This window comes from Rhagoletis pomonella, unplaced genomic scaffold, assembly GCF_013731165.1.
Source record: "Rhagoletis pomonella isolate Grant_MI unplaced genomic scaffold, Rhpom_1.0 Rhpom_scaffold_00012, whole genome shotgun sequence".
Lineage (NCBI taxonomy): Eukaryota > Metazoa > Arthropoda > Insecta > Diptera > Tephritidae > Rhagoletis > Rhagoletis pomonella.
Window position 1 is genome coordinate 9846330 of NW_023458566.1, and position 14924 is coordinate 9861253.

At 35.4% G+C, this 14924-nt stretch overlaps 1 protein-coding gene across 1 annotated transcript in view; it reads left to right on the plus strand.

Annotated features, from left to right (window-relative positions):
* Window positions 1-14924, plus strand: part of LOC118747832 — a 94016-nt gene that overhangs the window by 55095 nt on the left and 23997 nt on the right. The window contains exons 3-4 of the mRNA XM_036482009.1: window positions 9865-10209; window positions 10280-11128. Of these exons, the coding sequence (XP_036337902.1) occupies window positions 10131-10209; window positions 10280-11128 (928 nt within the window). The 5' untranslated portion in view covers window positions 9865-10130. The remainder of the gene's footprint in view (window positions 1-9864; window positions 10210-10279; window positions 11129-14924) is intronic.

Consider the following 14924-nt stretch of genomic DNA (forward strand, 5'->3'; position numbering starts at 1 on the left):
CATATGTTCCATTAACGATGACGTTATTATTTTCGATGCATTCAAAATTGCTCATTAAATATCTCATTATTGCTGTTGATCTGCTACGATGGTGTTATGTAATTATGCTGATGACCAGTTCTATGCGCTTGATTTACAGCTTTATGCTTTAATATGTTGTCCGAATTTAATTTGTTGTCAAGTTCGTGGCATAAGTTCTTTGTGTAAATTGTTTATTTATTTACTGCCTATTGATGACGTTTTGAGGTGAAAAATGTTTCTATCGAAAGAGTGTGCAAGGAGAGGATCTGCTATAAGACTTGGGTACCGAGTATAGACATAGTTAGAAGCTTCTTCGAGTAGCTACTGATTTCAGCTGAAATTATTTGAACACATTGAGGGTAACCGGTTCGAAGGCCCTGGCTCTCGATGAGGAGAATATAAAGATTTTTAAGGTACTATTAGCGGGGCAATAAACTATAGATCAGATCTGTGTTAGGGTCGAATTTGGGTACAACGATTTCTAAAGAAGAACTGAATGGCTTAAGCCTCTTCTTGCAAAGACCAGAATAATTAAGGGACATGATAGGCTAGGTTTTTAGAGAAGCGTTCTCCTATGGGTCACTGTGGCCACCGAGTTAAGTGTTGACAAAAAAAGCCCGCCTGACTTAACCTAACCTAGGGATGTCAAAAAATAAACAACTTACAACAACCACTTTCTTTACTACTACTGAGCTTTAGAAAAAAAAATATGTAAGGTATGTAACGTCACTGAAGATGGCACAACGCCGAAACAGATTTGTCTCCAAATCAAATTTTGACAAGAAATGCGGAAAATCCTATGGGTCGAAATGGGGGATGCTCTACCCCCGATTTGGTAGGTACAATTTTTGCAGTTTTCAATAAAAAGCATTTCCCTCCATTTTAGATTGGGTGGATGGGTGGTCTAGGACACCCTGTATATGTGTGTATTTTTGTGTAAATAAAAAATTGAATTTGTATAATTCTATTTACGTGCATATGCTTCCACCCGCGAAATTAATTATTATAATTAATGGCAAGCAAATAAAATTAAATTTATTATATTTTCTATGCACATACTTAGGCGGTCTGTTAATGATACTTTTTTTTACTAAAAATATAAACGATTTATTTTCATCAGTAATGAAAAATATGTAAATAGTAAATAAATTACAAAGTTGACTAATGCCATCCACAAATGATTTTTTTCTACATATGAACTTTTCAGTTACTTACATACATACATACAAATAAAAGTCGCCACATACATAAATTCTTGCACTTATGTCTCTTCGCTTAATTCATGTCAGCCACTACAAATGCCATTATTAAATTAACCATAAGTGGAAAAAGTTTAGCAGACAACTCAAGCGCACATTGACACTTTCCACAATGGCGGACAAAGCGACTTAATAAGAAAATAAATGAGGAAAAAAACATGAATAAAATGCGATTATAAAATGTTCAAAAAAAAAAAAGTCAAAGACAATAATTGAAATTGTTATTTATGCGCTTTTTCTTACTTGTGTATGTGTCTGCATGTTCGCTTAAGGTACGTACGAAGACTTTGTTTTTTTTTTCTCTTTCATTTAATGCTACTTGCAACACCAGCGACTACTAGCCTTCTACTATTGTGAATTGTGTAGTGTTGCAACTGTACTCCCTGCACCCCACAGCACACTGGCAACTATGAACAGTAGCAATGCATTTCTGCTGCCAGCAATGTGCACATTGCTTATAATTGTGTTTATTGAATTAATTTTACAAAAGACAAATGCTGTCCTTTTTTGTTTTTGTTCCCGGCGTTAATTGTGCTGCACTCGCAAGCTTATTTACAAGCAAATGAAATCGCATTCGAGTCAGTGATTTATGGCAACAAGTCGTCGACGTGTTGGTGGTGGTTGACAAACGCATTGGCGGACACGCCTAGTACGTGCCTAGGCGTTGGATGGCGACAGCAAAGTGAATATTGCCGCTGCAACAACAAAAACAATAAACATAATTATCAACTGTCATTAAGGTAGATCACATCTGATATATACATAGATACATATGTATATAATATTTATAATTTTTTATATGTACATTTGGGGTATTCCACGAGTAAGTCTATCCAATTATAAGGTTACTTATTTACTGAATATAGGGGGATTGATGAATCAGCACTAAATATTAAAAATTTCGAAGAACAAGTTTGGTTATATTATTTTATTACACTGCAGATACATTAAAAATTTAAGCTTTAAAAACTATTTAATTGAATACGATTTATATTTCAATAAAGAAGGCTCTGCAATATCAAGTGTTTACAAAATTATATTTTTTTTTGAAGTGGTAAATAAATCGTTCGAAAGAAATCTCAGTTTGAACATTTGGATTTTTTTTTTTAGGTGTTTTAAGAGAGTTGCCAACTATTTAAAAAGTTACATTCAAATTATTTAATAAGTTAAATGAATAATTTAAAGATGGCTATCAAACGAAAAGAGTTTGACAGGCTTTATTTCCAAAAAATATTTAGGAGGGTTGCCACATGTTTAAAAAATGAAAACCTCAATTTGAATTGTGGAAATTAGGTTACTAAAATTTGTATCACAGTATGGGTGTCAGGCGAAAGAGGTTTAAGAAGGTTTTAGTTTTAAAAATATTTTGAACAGGGTTGCCACCGGTTTGAAAAGTTGAATTTTATCATATTATGCATAAGTTACTTATATGAAGTATGAAAATGTGGGCGTTAAACAAAAGAGTGATAAGAAGTCTTTAATTTGAAGATTTAGAATATTTTCGAGGTATTTGAAGAGGGTTGCCACCGGTTCAAATAATTTAATATGATAAATGAATTACTAAAAAGTGTGTATCAATCGCAATGGGTTTGAAAAAGCTTTATTTCAAAACTATACTTAGAAGGGTTGCCACGTATTTGAAAAAAAAAATTCAACTAATTCACCAGTTAATTGAAAATAGTTTTCCAGTGTCAATTGAAAAGAGATATAAGCAAACTTTAGTTTGAAAATACTTTTGAAAAGACTTGCCACCTGTTTAAAGGTTCGAATTTATGTGACTTTTACTCAAAATATGAATAGGATATATTTAAATATGAGTGTCAATCTTAAGAGTTTTGTGAAAGCTTTAATTTGAAAATATTATTTTTTGAAGCTTTATATTTTGAAGTTAAAACTTCTATATCGGTACAAGGTGATTTAAAGTTAAAGGAACCGAACTATGCGATTCTTCTCTCTGCTCAGAAACGGCTGACCGGATTTTGATGAAATTAGCAAATGGATCGCTTATAACTATGACTAACTTTTATAATATTTTTTTAAGAGGATTGCCACCTTTTTAAATTCTACTACAACTTGTTGTTTTTCGTAAAATAAATGTGCTCCAAAAAGCAATTTATATTTTTTGCCACCCTTGACAGAAGAAATAACGCAGAATTTTTCCATATAAACTTAAGTTGGATTTTTTTTCGTACTTGGTAATAACCCTTATTTTACAGTATTAGGTGTAGCTTTATAGAAACGTATAAATCCTGAGTACCTTATAGTCAATTTTAGAAAACAAAGACAATTTTTTCCTCCCACCCGAGACGATGGAATACCCCATATAAATAAATTTGTATATTTATTTGTGCATTTGACAACATATTGCGATTGTCAGTTGAGCTACATGCACACATACATATGTATATTATCATCAATTGAATTGATAGATAGTTATTAGTAAATGCATATTAAGTGTTGGGAGATGAGCAAATAAAAGTATATCATCTCATTGTGTGGTATAATAAATTCATTAATAGCTCTGCACATACATACAAACATACACATCTTGATATGTATGTAAGTGTGTAGTTTTTATATAGAATATTTTATTGGCGCTACATTTTCAGTTAATATCTATACACATTCATTCGCTCTCTGGGGCCACATCAATCTACATATGTACATATGTATGTACATATTTTCATTTCGATTTATATACATATATTTCACTGTTTCTCTTTGTTTGTTAAATTGTGTAATTAAATTGACACTGACACCCTTTTGCATATACATACATACAAATTATGTCATCATCAGCGACACTACTGATCTAAATAACTGTAAACTCGCAATGAAAATAAATAAGTAATGAATGCATGTACAATAAAATATGGATGACAGCTGAGTGACTAATAAATTGTATGAATTGAGATCGACATGTCACTCCAAGCGGGCATACCAATATTGCGGTAAATTTTTATACTAAGAGCAAACGGAACGGAAATAGAGAATGGAACGGAGTACGCAGTCGAATATACTCAATCCCAACTCTTGCGTACTCGTTTGCTCACTTTGGGGCAATTCACCCTAGGTAATTAATTCTTTTAGAACCAGGGACACGGTAGAAAGAGAGGAAGTTTTAGTGTAACCTCTACAATTTCTTCAGTTTAAGGGCTCACTGTAGTGAACATCCACCGCATTGATTTTTCAGGGAAGCACCAAAAGTGCCGCGGATGTTATCGCCCCCAACTTTGACGACGCCTATTTACTTTCTGAACAAAGGCTACGATCTGTATATATTCGTATGCACAGCTGGACCTACTCGAACAATGCAAGTCGAACATCAGCACAATACAAAAAATGTAGTTAACATGAGATTACGCACAGGTTAGGTGTAAGATTTCAGTTTGGGAAGAAGAGAGAAGCAGAAAAATGGGAGCGTGTAGAGCTTGGGATGGAGGTAGGCAAAACTGTGACCCCAAAATTAAAATAAATATGAAATCAAAAAGTTTCAAGAACTATTCTGGTTCCTGTAGAAACGAATATGGCAATCTGTTAATAGCCATCCAGCATACACTTAAACCTCTGTTACTGACCTGACTGGAAGCCGATGAAATACCAGCTGCGCCACTAGCAGCCGACGCCACACGATAGGACCTGCTGCAGAGCGCAATTTGGTATGGTGAATACCTATATATAATATATATCTGAGCACCCGAAATGTGTAGTTATGCAGTGATCTGTTTTTTAATATCCCAGGTTTTTCATTTTAAATATTTTTCGCTAAGTTTTTATTTAAGTACTATGTGTCATATTCCATAAACCATTTAAATTCAAATTCCTAACTGTGCTGCAAATTTGGTAGAACTCTAAAAACTGTCTTCAAATTTTAAACTTTTTAATCAGAGATTATTTTTTTTTATAAATATTGTGTAATCTTGCATCTTAAACGAAAATATTTAAATAGGAGAATACCTTCAAGAGCGTGCGTAAAAAGATTTATATAAAATCAGCGCGATTAATTATATTAAAATTTAATGGTCTATAGAACTGCATGCTTATAAACTCTGATTTAAAATATTGAAGTTCTTATAACAGTTTCTAGAATTCTACAAAATTTCCAACATAGTTAGAAACGTGAATTTATTTGTTTATATGTTATAATACTTATGAGCCATTCTTAAATAAAAAACCTTGTGAATATTTAAAATTCTATATGTTCTTATTAGATTCCGGGGAGTCTATGTATTACATTTCAATTCATTTAATACAATTTAACGCTGATTTATCACAAATAAGCATTCAATATATCGCCGTTTTTCTAATTTTTTGACACGATTTAGTTTAGTTTTTTAATTAAAAGTATCCCAGAAATACCAGTTATTCGTAACAGATATAAATTGGGATTAGGAATAACGATTTTAGAAAATGAAGGAATAATTTATGTTCTTAATTTTAAAGCACAATTGCCTTAAAAAGTTAATTAGTGCAAATCAAATGGCTCTTTAAACATAAAATGAAGTACTTTTTTCACAAAATGGTATGCGTGCTTATTTAAAGAAAAGGCCCTATACTATACTTCTTAGAACCAGCTCAAACTTAACCACATTTTTTCTAGTCCGGAGGTGACCCTTTTTGAACTATCTAGGAACTGTCTCAGAACCATCTAAGCCAGAGTCAGTTCAGAACAAGTTCAAAAGCTCTGCAGAGGGCAACAATCGTCACTTCGTAGGACATCGCCATGTTAAAAAAGGCAGTTGAAAGTATTAGTTGGGATAGATGAAGAACCAGTTCCGTCCCTTTTCAGGCTAGCTCAGCGCAAGTTCTGAACCAGTTTGATTTGCTGCAGGGTATTTGAGAATAATTGGCCTAAAACACAAATTGAAATATCCTCTCGTTTGTACTAATTACTATGCGACAAGCCTACTAAAGGTCCTTTCCAACTGTTTGGATACCTCATCATTGCGGCTTCAGACAAAAAAAAAGAATCTTAAATCAAAACAAATTTTATCCAACTTTGCCATTTAGTTTTATAAAAAATATTGAAAAGTGTTTTCGAAACCAACCTAAAAATCGTGGCAAAGTTATCTATCAAACATCGCGATTGTGGCTACGCTGATATCTTAGTGATGCCAGTGTAAGCAGAGATAAACAGAGAATAGTTGCTGATTTCGGCAATGTTGCAGTCATTCGCTCAGCTCCACGATTTTACTGTGAGGTGATAAATATGCAGTTCCAAATATTGCTAATAATATGCATAAATTAGCCAATCTCTCCAAATGCAAATAATTTAACGTAAAACCGCAATTTAATTTACTGACCATATAATAAACAGTTTACAACTATGTAGTTATGCAGACAGACAAACACGTACACCCTATTTATTTATTCATAGTTTCATAACAAAAGCAGCCTAACTATTTTTGGAATAAATTAAAATTTATGCACACCTCAATTCCATATTCCATATTAATCCGCTAATCCACTAATCCACTAAATATAGAGTTTGTTTAACCACTCACCATTTAACCAAATCGACAGCTTGTCTAGCCGTGCAGTATTAGTTTACTTTATGCTTGACTTAATGCGCTTGTGTACACACACCTGCAAACAAACACAGACAATCGAAATCATGCACACAAGAAACCCTACACCGAATGCATTACCCCACATACATATATATGTATTTGATGAGTTTGGTTTTACAATGTCATTAGCTATGCAAGACAACTAAATGTGGCTGCTATTAAAACAACAACAGTCACTATTGATATATGTACTTACACTTATGGTGAGTTGCTGCCGACGTTTGCCTACAACCATTGCCACTACAGGTGTTGTTAAATTGAGTAAATAATAATTTAAAGCTGCTGTTATTAAATTCAATACTATAACCGCAACTAAGCCACTTGTCTGTATTTGGCGGGGCGTACTTAATGTTTTAATGAAGTCTTGGATTACTTAGTCGTTGCAACGGAAATGAAGGCCATTTCCGTAATATTGTGGTATGGGTGGAAGGCAAATGTTGGGTGGGCTTGAATAACCTTTGTGGTTGGTAGGTTGATATTATACAGACATAAATACCGCTACCGCTACAAAATACTGCTTAAGTAAACTTATACATACATAAATTCAAGAAGTATACAAACTTAAAGGCTCAAAGACTTATAAAAGCTGGTATTATATCAGGGCTAGAACTAAATCCCCTATATGTCGCTCTGCTATCGTGGTCGTCCAAAATCCACAACTATTTCGAAAAAATGCATATTGGAAGTTGTGAGAGGTAGCTGACATTTTAAAATAATGTTTAAAAAGTTTGTTTAAAATGTGTACATAGTATAAGAATACTTAGGTATGCTTAAATTACGTTTGCCAATTTTAGGACGACAATGAAGCATTTCAAATTTGAAATTACCATCCCACCTAGACTCCACTTCCAGCCAGTGCTACTTCAAAAAAAATTTTCCGACAAAAATAATTTAAAATTCGATTAGATGGGGTTGGTATTTCCTAACTGATTGACCGCTTGCCATCAAATATACATACAACCCGATTTTTGATTTCTTATCTTTAATCTCAGCCTTCCTCGTTTTTACTCTGCTCTAAGTGTATGATGCTCTCCGATACGAAATCAGCTAAATAATGGAGTACTGTTTATCGAGCAAACGGCTGAACGTCTCTAATTATAGCTTGCGATGTTAGATAGACCTTAAAAATGAAACTGATGGTGAAACTAGCCAACAACTCTTTCGAGTTACGTAATTTTTTATTTTTTTTTTTTTGTAATTACGAGATTGAGTCTGAGATAGCACTTACTTTTTATGCCCATCGATCTGATTATTTTACGCCGCCACCATAACAGGGAAAGGCACTTGGCTTCAATGAAGACCAAGTTGCCGAAATAAAGACAAACAATTTTTTCTAACAGCATCGCCCCTCGGCAGGCAGTAGCAAACCACTGAGTTAATTTTTGCCCTGAAAACACTTAACATGAAAACCATTAGCCCTTCGATCCCTCCATTTGTGTTACAACATTAGAACGCACACTATAACTTGGCAGAGAAGCTCGGCCAAACACTTAGCAAAAGTGTAAGCGCCAAAAATGTTATTATAAATACTATTTTATATTTTAGAAAAAAAAAACTACTTAAACCGCTCTCCTTTGAAACCCTATTCAAAAATTTCGTTTACTTTATTAATTGGGTTGATTTTAAATTTCTAAATAGGTGGCAACGCTATTCAAAAATATATTAAAAATAAAGCTTTCTTAAACCTCTTTCGTTTGACACACCTTTTTAAATATCAAGTTGATTTTGAATTTCTAACCTGGTGGCAACCTTGGTCACAAATTTTCCAAAATAAATCTTCCTTAAACCTCTCTCGTTTTATACCCATTTTAAAATATATGTTGTTAATTAAATTGGTTTTGAATTTCTAAAAACGTGGCAACCCTCTTTAAAAATACTCAAGAAATAAAGTGCTCTTAAACCTCTTTCGTTTGACACCACTATTGAAATATTTCATTTAACTTCTTAATTAACTTGATCTTGAATTCAAAAACAAGTGGCAGCCCTCTTCAAAAATATTTTCGAAAGAAAGATTTCTTAGACTTCTCGTTGACATGATTTTCATATAAAGTATTTCATTTAGCTTGAAGATAAGGTTGATTTTGAAGTCTTAAACAGGTGGGAACCCTCTTAAAATTCATTTTCGAAATTAAGCTTTCTTGAAATTTTCTCGTTTGCTACTCAGATAAAAATATTTCATTAAACTTGTTGATTAAATTTATTTCCGCACTTTTAACAGGTGGCAATCCTCTTCAAAGTTATTTTGGAATAAAATGTTTTAAAGCTTTATCTTTCTATCTTTCGTTTCAAACCCACGTTGCTGTTATATTTTATTTAACTTTTAATTAATTGACTATAACTTTTGTAAAGGTGGCAACTTTCATCAAAAGACTTTCACAATTATAAAATTTGTGGGATATAAAAAAATATAGAAATATAAAACAAAAAGAAATTAAAAACAATGTTTTATTTATGTCCTAAAATGTAAAAAAAAAAAAAACATAAAAAACATTCTACCTCAGTTTTTTTCGTAAAGGTCTTAAACGGTTAAGGAAAAAATTTTATAAATCGCGTAATTTTGAGTCACTGCCTTTCATCCCTTTAAGGAACTTTAGACTGTAAAAATGTGATTATAATTTATTAACTGCTCAATAAAAAAATATTTTCTTTTTAATTTTTTGCTTTGTCACCTGCAATAACATTTCACGGAATGCTGTCCTGCATATAAATTTGTTTAATTTGTTTTTGTATTGTTGCTTGTTAATTAAATAAAATAAATACGCAATAAAAGCAGGTGTTGGCAAATGAATTCATTTTGAGTAACTGACTTTGTAATGAATAAAAAATGCAGCCATTAAAAATCAAACGTTTGGTGATGGCAAGCCATAAAATTGGTGTTAATTAGTACTCCTATAAATAGAATTCGTAGGCAAAAATTGGCTGCTAATAATGAAATAAATATAATCTGTCCATATGAAAACGTTTTTCTTATTACCTTCACTATGACTAATCCCTTCCCTTTCTTCACTTTGCAGATAAGGCGCAACGCATGAATACGAACGACCACGAAGATGAAACAATGAACGAAATCCGTCAATGAAAATTTGCTTCCGGAGCATTTTGACTGCTGTTTGCCTAAAACAACAACTAACGGATCCTGCCAATCCAAAGTACTCAAAAACGCTGTTTATCAGCCTGTGAACCCTACTACCTACCAAACCACTACATTTTCTTAGTTTAAGTTTTGTTTAAAAAATTTAATTATAAGCCTAAGGTAGCCTTTTAATCACAACAAAAAAAAATGGGTGCAACACGCGATAAGCCACGCATCAATAGAAGCCTCATCTCGCTGAAAGTGGTGGTGTTCTTTGTCATCAGCGGTGAGTACTCTGAACAAGAGCTCTTATCAAATTTGAAAACAAAATTTAATTCACCTCTCTCATTCCGCAGGCATCACCGCGCTTCATGTGCTGCACGCCACCAAACCACTCCTGCTTGGCTTGAATTTCAGCGAATATCGCCGCATCAGCATCATTGCGCCATTTGTCTCCATACTGGGCCCACTGATAGCCGGTCCGCTCGCCGATCGGCTTGCGGCCAAGAATGCCACCAATTTCGGCCGTATTCTACGCTTCCTCACTGCCCTCTTCCTGATATTGGCCGTCATTGTGTACGCCTGCCTCTTTGCCATATCCGAAGTGCAGCGAGAGGAAGCGCGTCGGCCATTGGTCAGCTTCGGTTGTGATTCACATGGCGCTGTTATATTTCAAGAGCGCTGTTCCAAAGAGGCCACCTGTCATCATTGGAAGGGCAAGGTGGGCAATGTGAATTTGACACGCTGCACCTACACCTGCCAGGATCCCACCAAGTATGAGAATATGTATACGCCATGGTTTGAAGGTGTGCCCACACCGTTGCCCTCTACCGAGCATAGCTCCGAGTTTGATTATGAAGATGAATCGGTTGCCACCTCAACGGAGACTTATCGCAGAAGACGCGCAATTGCTGGCGGTTCAGCTGAGTATGGCGGTGAGCTGTTGAGCGCAGAGGTGCAACAGAAACAACAACGTGCTGGTCGCGCTGCCCGGGATGTTGGTGAAGGTACGCCTACGAAGATCTACGTGGAGCCACCACACTTATGCCTCACCCAGAGGACAGACAGCGGTGAGACTGTGGTGAAGAATTGCCATGTCTACACGCATGATACGAATAATATTGTGGTGAACTCGGTGTTGCGTGCTGCGGATAATAGCAATGAAAATGATACGCACAGCGAGGAGTGGTGCAAATATCCGTTGGGTAAGTAATGGTGTGGGAAAATCAAACTAATCGATAAAGAAACTGACTGGGGACTTAAGTAAAGTAGGTCACAAAACACAAACTTTAAATACAAATCGTTAGCGTGAAAGTGTGGCGTTAAGCGTAGCGCCAAAACTAATTTGCAGTCAATCCAAAAAAAATTTCTAACTTGCGATTAGAAATTCAGACATTACGAAAGACTTTTACTTATAATACTGTTCGATCCTCTCAGATGTCTAAAGAACTTACAAGAAACAAACAACATTTGTTCAGAAAAAATTCGCTTGGTTTTCTAATTGCAGAGGAAAAGAGTTATAATCGCAAGCTTCAAAAGGGCACCGACTCGGCTTCCGTAAGGCTCACAGAACTCTGATAGCTTGTGACTTTAACTGAAACCGCTCCTGTGAGAGAACTGCCACGACAGACTCCGGAACGGTTTGTTAATCCAAGCTACTTGATGACATCGATACATCCTCCAGGACTAAAACTTTGGACGGCAAATTCTCTTAGTGATCTGTCGTCAGTACTCTATTGCCATCGTCGTGAGTTTCACTCATCTAATAGGTTTATGACAGCTTCTTTCCTTACTTCGCGCACTTCACCCTGATCGCCAATAAAATTCAGAGCAACAGCTAATTCCTCAGATCGGTAAATAGCCGGCCGGTTCTAAACTGTGCCGCTAGTTCAGTCGCCGGAGACTAGTAGGCCATAGGGGATGAAGCTATAGACTTGAATTTCGGGCCCCAACGGAGGGACCTACAACTTCACGTCGTCTTCGAAAGGCAGATGGTTTTTATGGGAAGCTCTTAGGAACAACTTTTTCTAATCTGGATATTGCTGGCACCTGGGTTGGATCCTAGGTCCTACGTAGTGGTAGTATTCACACAGCCACAGCGGCCCCTTCCTCTGCTACTACTATAAAGAATATCCAAGAAGTAGTTTGTCGGAGGCCGAATTACCCCCTTGTTACGTCATATGTACCCTATATATCTACAAACTCACGGACGAGATGCAGACATACATATATCACAAAATCACTGTACACGGAGTTGTACAGTATAGTTATAGTCTATTGAGAGTAAAGAAATGACACTCACCATATCCACTTTCAATAACCTTGCGGACGAAAAGTTTCAGCTGCCTCTAGATACCCGTCTACTTACTATTCAGACTTGGACCCCGACATACCCAATGCTGACCAACTTCTAAATGTGCTTCGCATGATGCCAACCAACTCTTAACTTATCTGCTTAAACCCACTCCCTAACATTAGCTTCTCTGTTTTGATACCGTCAAAGCAGCATGCTTACTGGGCCTGCCATTGGTCGACTTGCTGAAAACGATTGATAAGCTAACCGGTTTAGACCACGAAAAAATATGGATAGATAGCATGGTAGTATTTTAAAGAACTCAGGTGTTTGTCTTCCAACATATCGCGCCACAAAACTTTATGTAAACCATATGTAGGCCGGAAAACACAGCAAATAAGGGTTTCGCCATCTCGTCTCCTCAAGGTAGGAAAAACAAATAGGGTCGTAATTTAAATGTCCCAATTACTGTCTTGGTTTTGTACCACAAGAACCATCCGAATGACAACCCAAAAGCTTTCTGCATTCCGACCTATTCAGTGACCGAAAATACTTCTCCGATTGGACATGCCAGTGTGGCTCAGATCTAGTAAGTCCATCATTGACCAGATTTACACAACACGTCATATCCTGGAGAGCACACTAGATATGCAAATCGACACACAACTTTTTTCAATTGTAAAGCCTTCTTTGACAGTACGGACAGAATCTTCCTGTACGACCCCTTGTCTAAATTTCCGATCCATGCAAAACTAATGCAGCTATGTAGAGTGACATTGAGCACATCCTTCAGCGCAGTTCAAATTGGCAGATACCTCTCTGTGCCGTTTGAGGCAAGGCGATTCGCCCTCGTTCGACTTTTTCAATATGATGCTGGAAAGCGTAACAAGAGCTGAATGCGGACAAGACAAATTACCTCCTGGCAACACATAAAGAGTACACACGTTTTGGGACAGACGTAATTTTTGGCAGTTTGTTTACTTAGGATCCAGCATAAACACCACCAACAACGTCAACCTGGAAATGAAGCGAAGTATAACTCTTACCAAAAGGTGCCACTTTGGGTTCGGTAGGTAGTTAAAAAAACGGAGCCCTCTGCGATGAACAACAATCAAAATAAATGTGGACGATGTCGAATAAAGATGAGAAAGCTTTGGTTGCTTTAAAGAAAACTATTAAAAGGGAAATTCTACAGAACTGTTCGAGTGGACGACGGGTACCGAAGAGAATCAGAAGATGAGCTGTAAGATCTTTTCAACGATATCGACATAGTTAAGCGCAAAAACACAATGATTGCGCATGCTGGACCATGTTGTGCGCATGAATAACAGGGCTCCGGTGAAAAGAAAGCAAGGGCGCGTATGAAAACAATGGAAGGACCTGTCTGCACTCGGTATGAACAATTGGCGCCAATTCGCAAGGGAAAGAGGCGATTGGTGAAGTTTTTTTAGGCTAAGCGCAAACCGACAAATGGTTTAAGTGCCAAATAAAAAGAAGAAGGTGTAGGTTAGGTTAATTGGCCGGTAGTCCTTTGTGAAACTTACTTGGAATAAGAGTCCTTTGGTATACCGCATAAGGTTATTTGGCAATCGAAAAAAGGGAAAAATTTATAATATCTATTGCTGTGGGGTATCCAGGTCAGCGTTATGGTTATGGATATTTTTATCGATTTTGTTATCGATTTTGCTATCGATTTTGTAATCGATATTTTTATAGATTTTGTTGTCGATATTTTTATAGATTTTGCTGTCGATATTTTAATCGGTTTTGTCATCGATATTTTTATCGGTTTTGCTATCGATATTTTAATTAATTCTGTTAACGATTTTGCTATCGGTATTATTATAGCTTTTGTTGTCGATATTTTCGGAATTTATCGATATAATTATCAATTCTTTATCTATATTTTTTATCGATTTTGTTATCGGTTGTTTTATCGATATTGCTATCGATATTATTATCGATTTTTTTTTATCGATATATATATATCGATTTTGTTGTCGATATTTTTATCGATTGTGTCATCAATGTTTTTATCGGTTTTCTTACCGATATTTTTGTCGATTTTGCTATCGATATTGTTATCGCCTTTGTTATCGATATTTTGATCGGGTTTATTATTGATTTTGCAATCGATATTGTCATCGCTTTTGTTATCGATATTTTTATCGATTTAGCTATTGATTTTGTTATCGATATTTATATCGATTTTGTTATCGATATTTTTATCAATTTTGGTATCCATTTTGCTATCGATATTATTACCGATTTTGATATCGATATTTTCATCGATATTTTTATCGATTTTGCTATCGATATGATTATCGCTTTTGTTATCGATATTTTTTCTTAGTGTATGCGTTCGTTTTTGACTTGGATATGCTCTTAACCATACCACGTATTCTACGTTTAAATTTAGCGGCTGTTTCTCCAATACAGCCTGCAGACCAAGACGACGGCGCTGGACTGCTCCTTTTTTCTACTGACTAAAATAACCTACTTAATTTTAGTCGCTGGTACAAATATAATTTTTCAACTTCATTCATAATCTCATGCGAACCTTGAAAGACGCTATTCGATCGAAATGAAGGCTATTCTTTTCACGCACTACATGTGGCAAATAGAATTTTAGGCAAAATTATTGTTTGCATTAAAGTCACTTAAATCACAGTCAATACAATTGCCCAGTTAAAATTTCAGCCACAAAA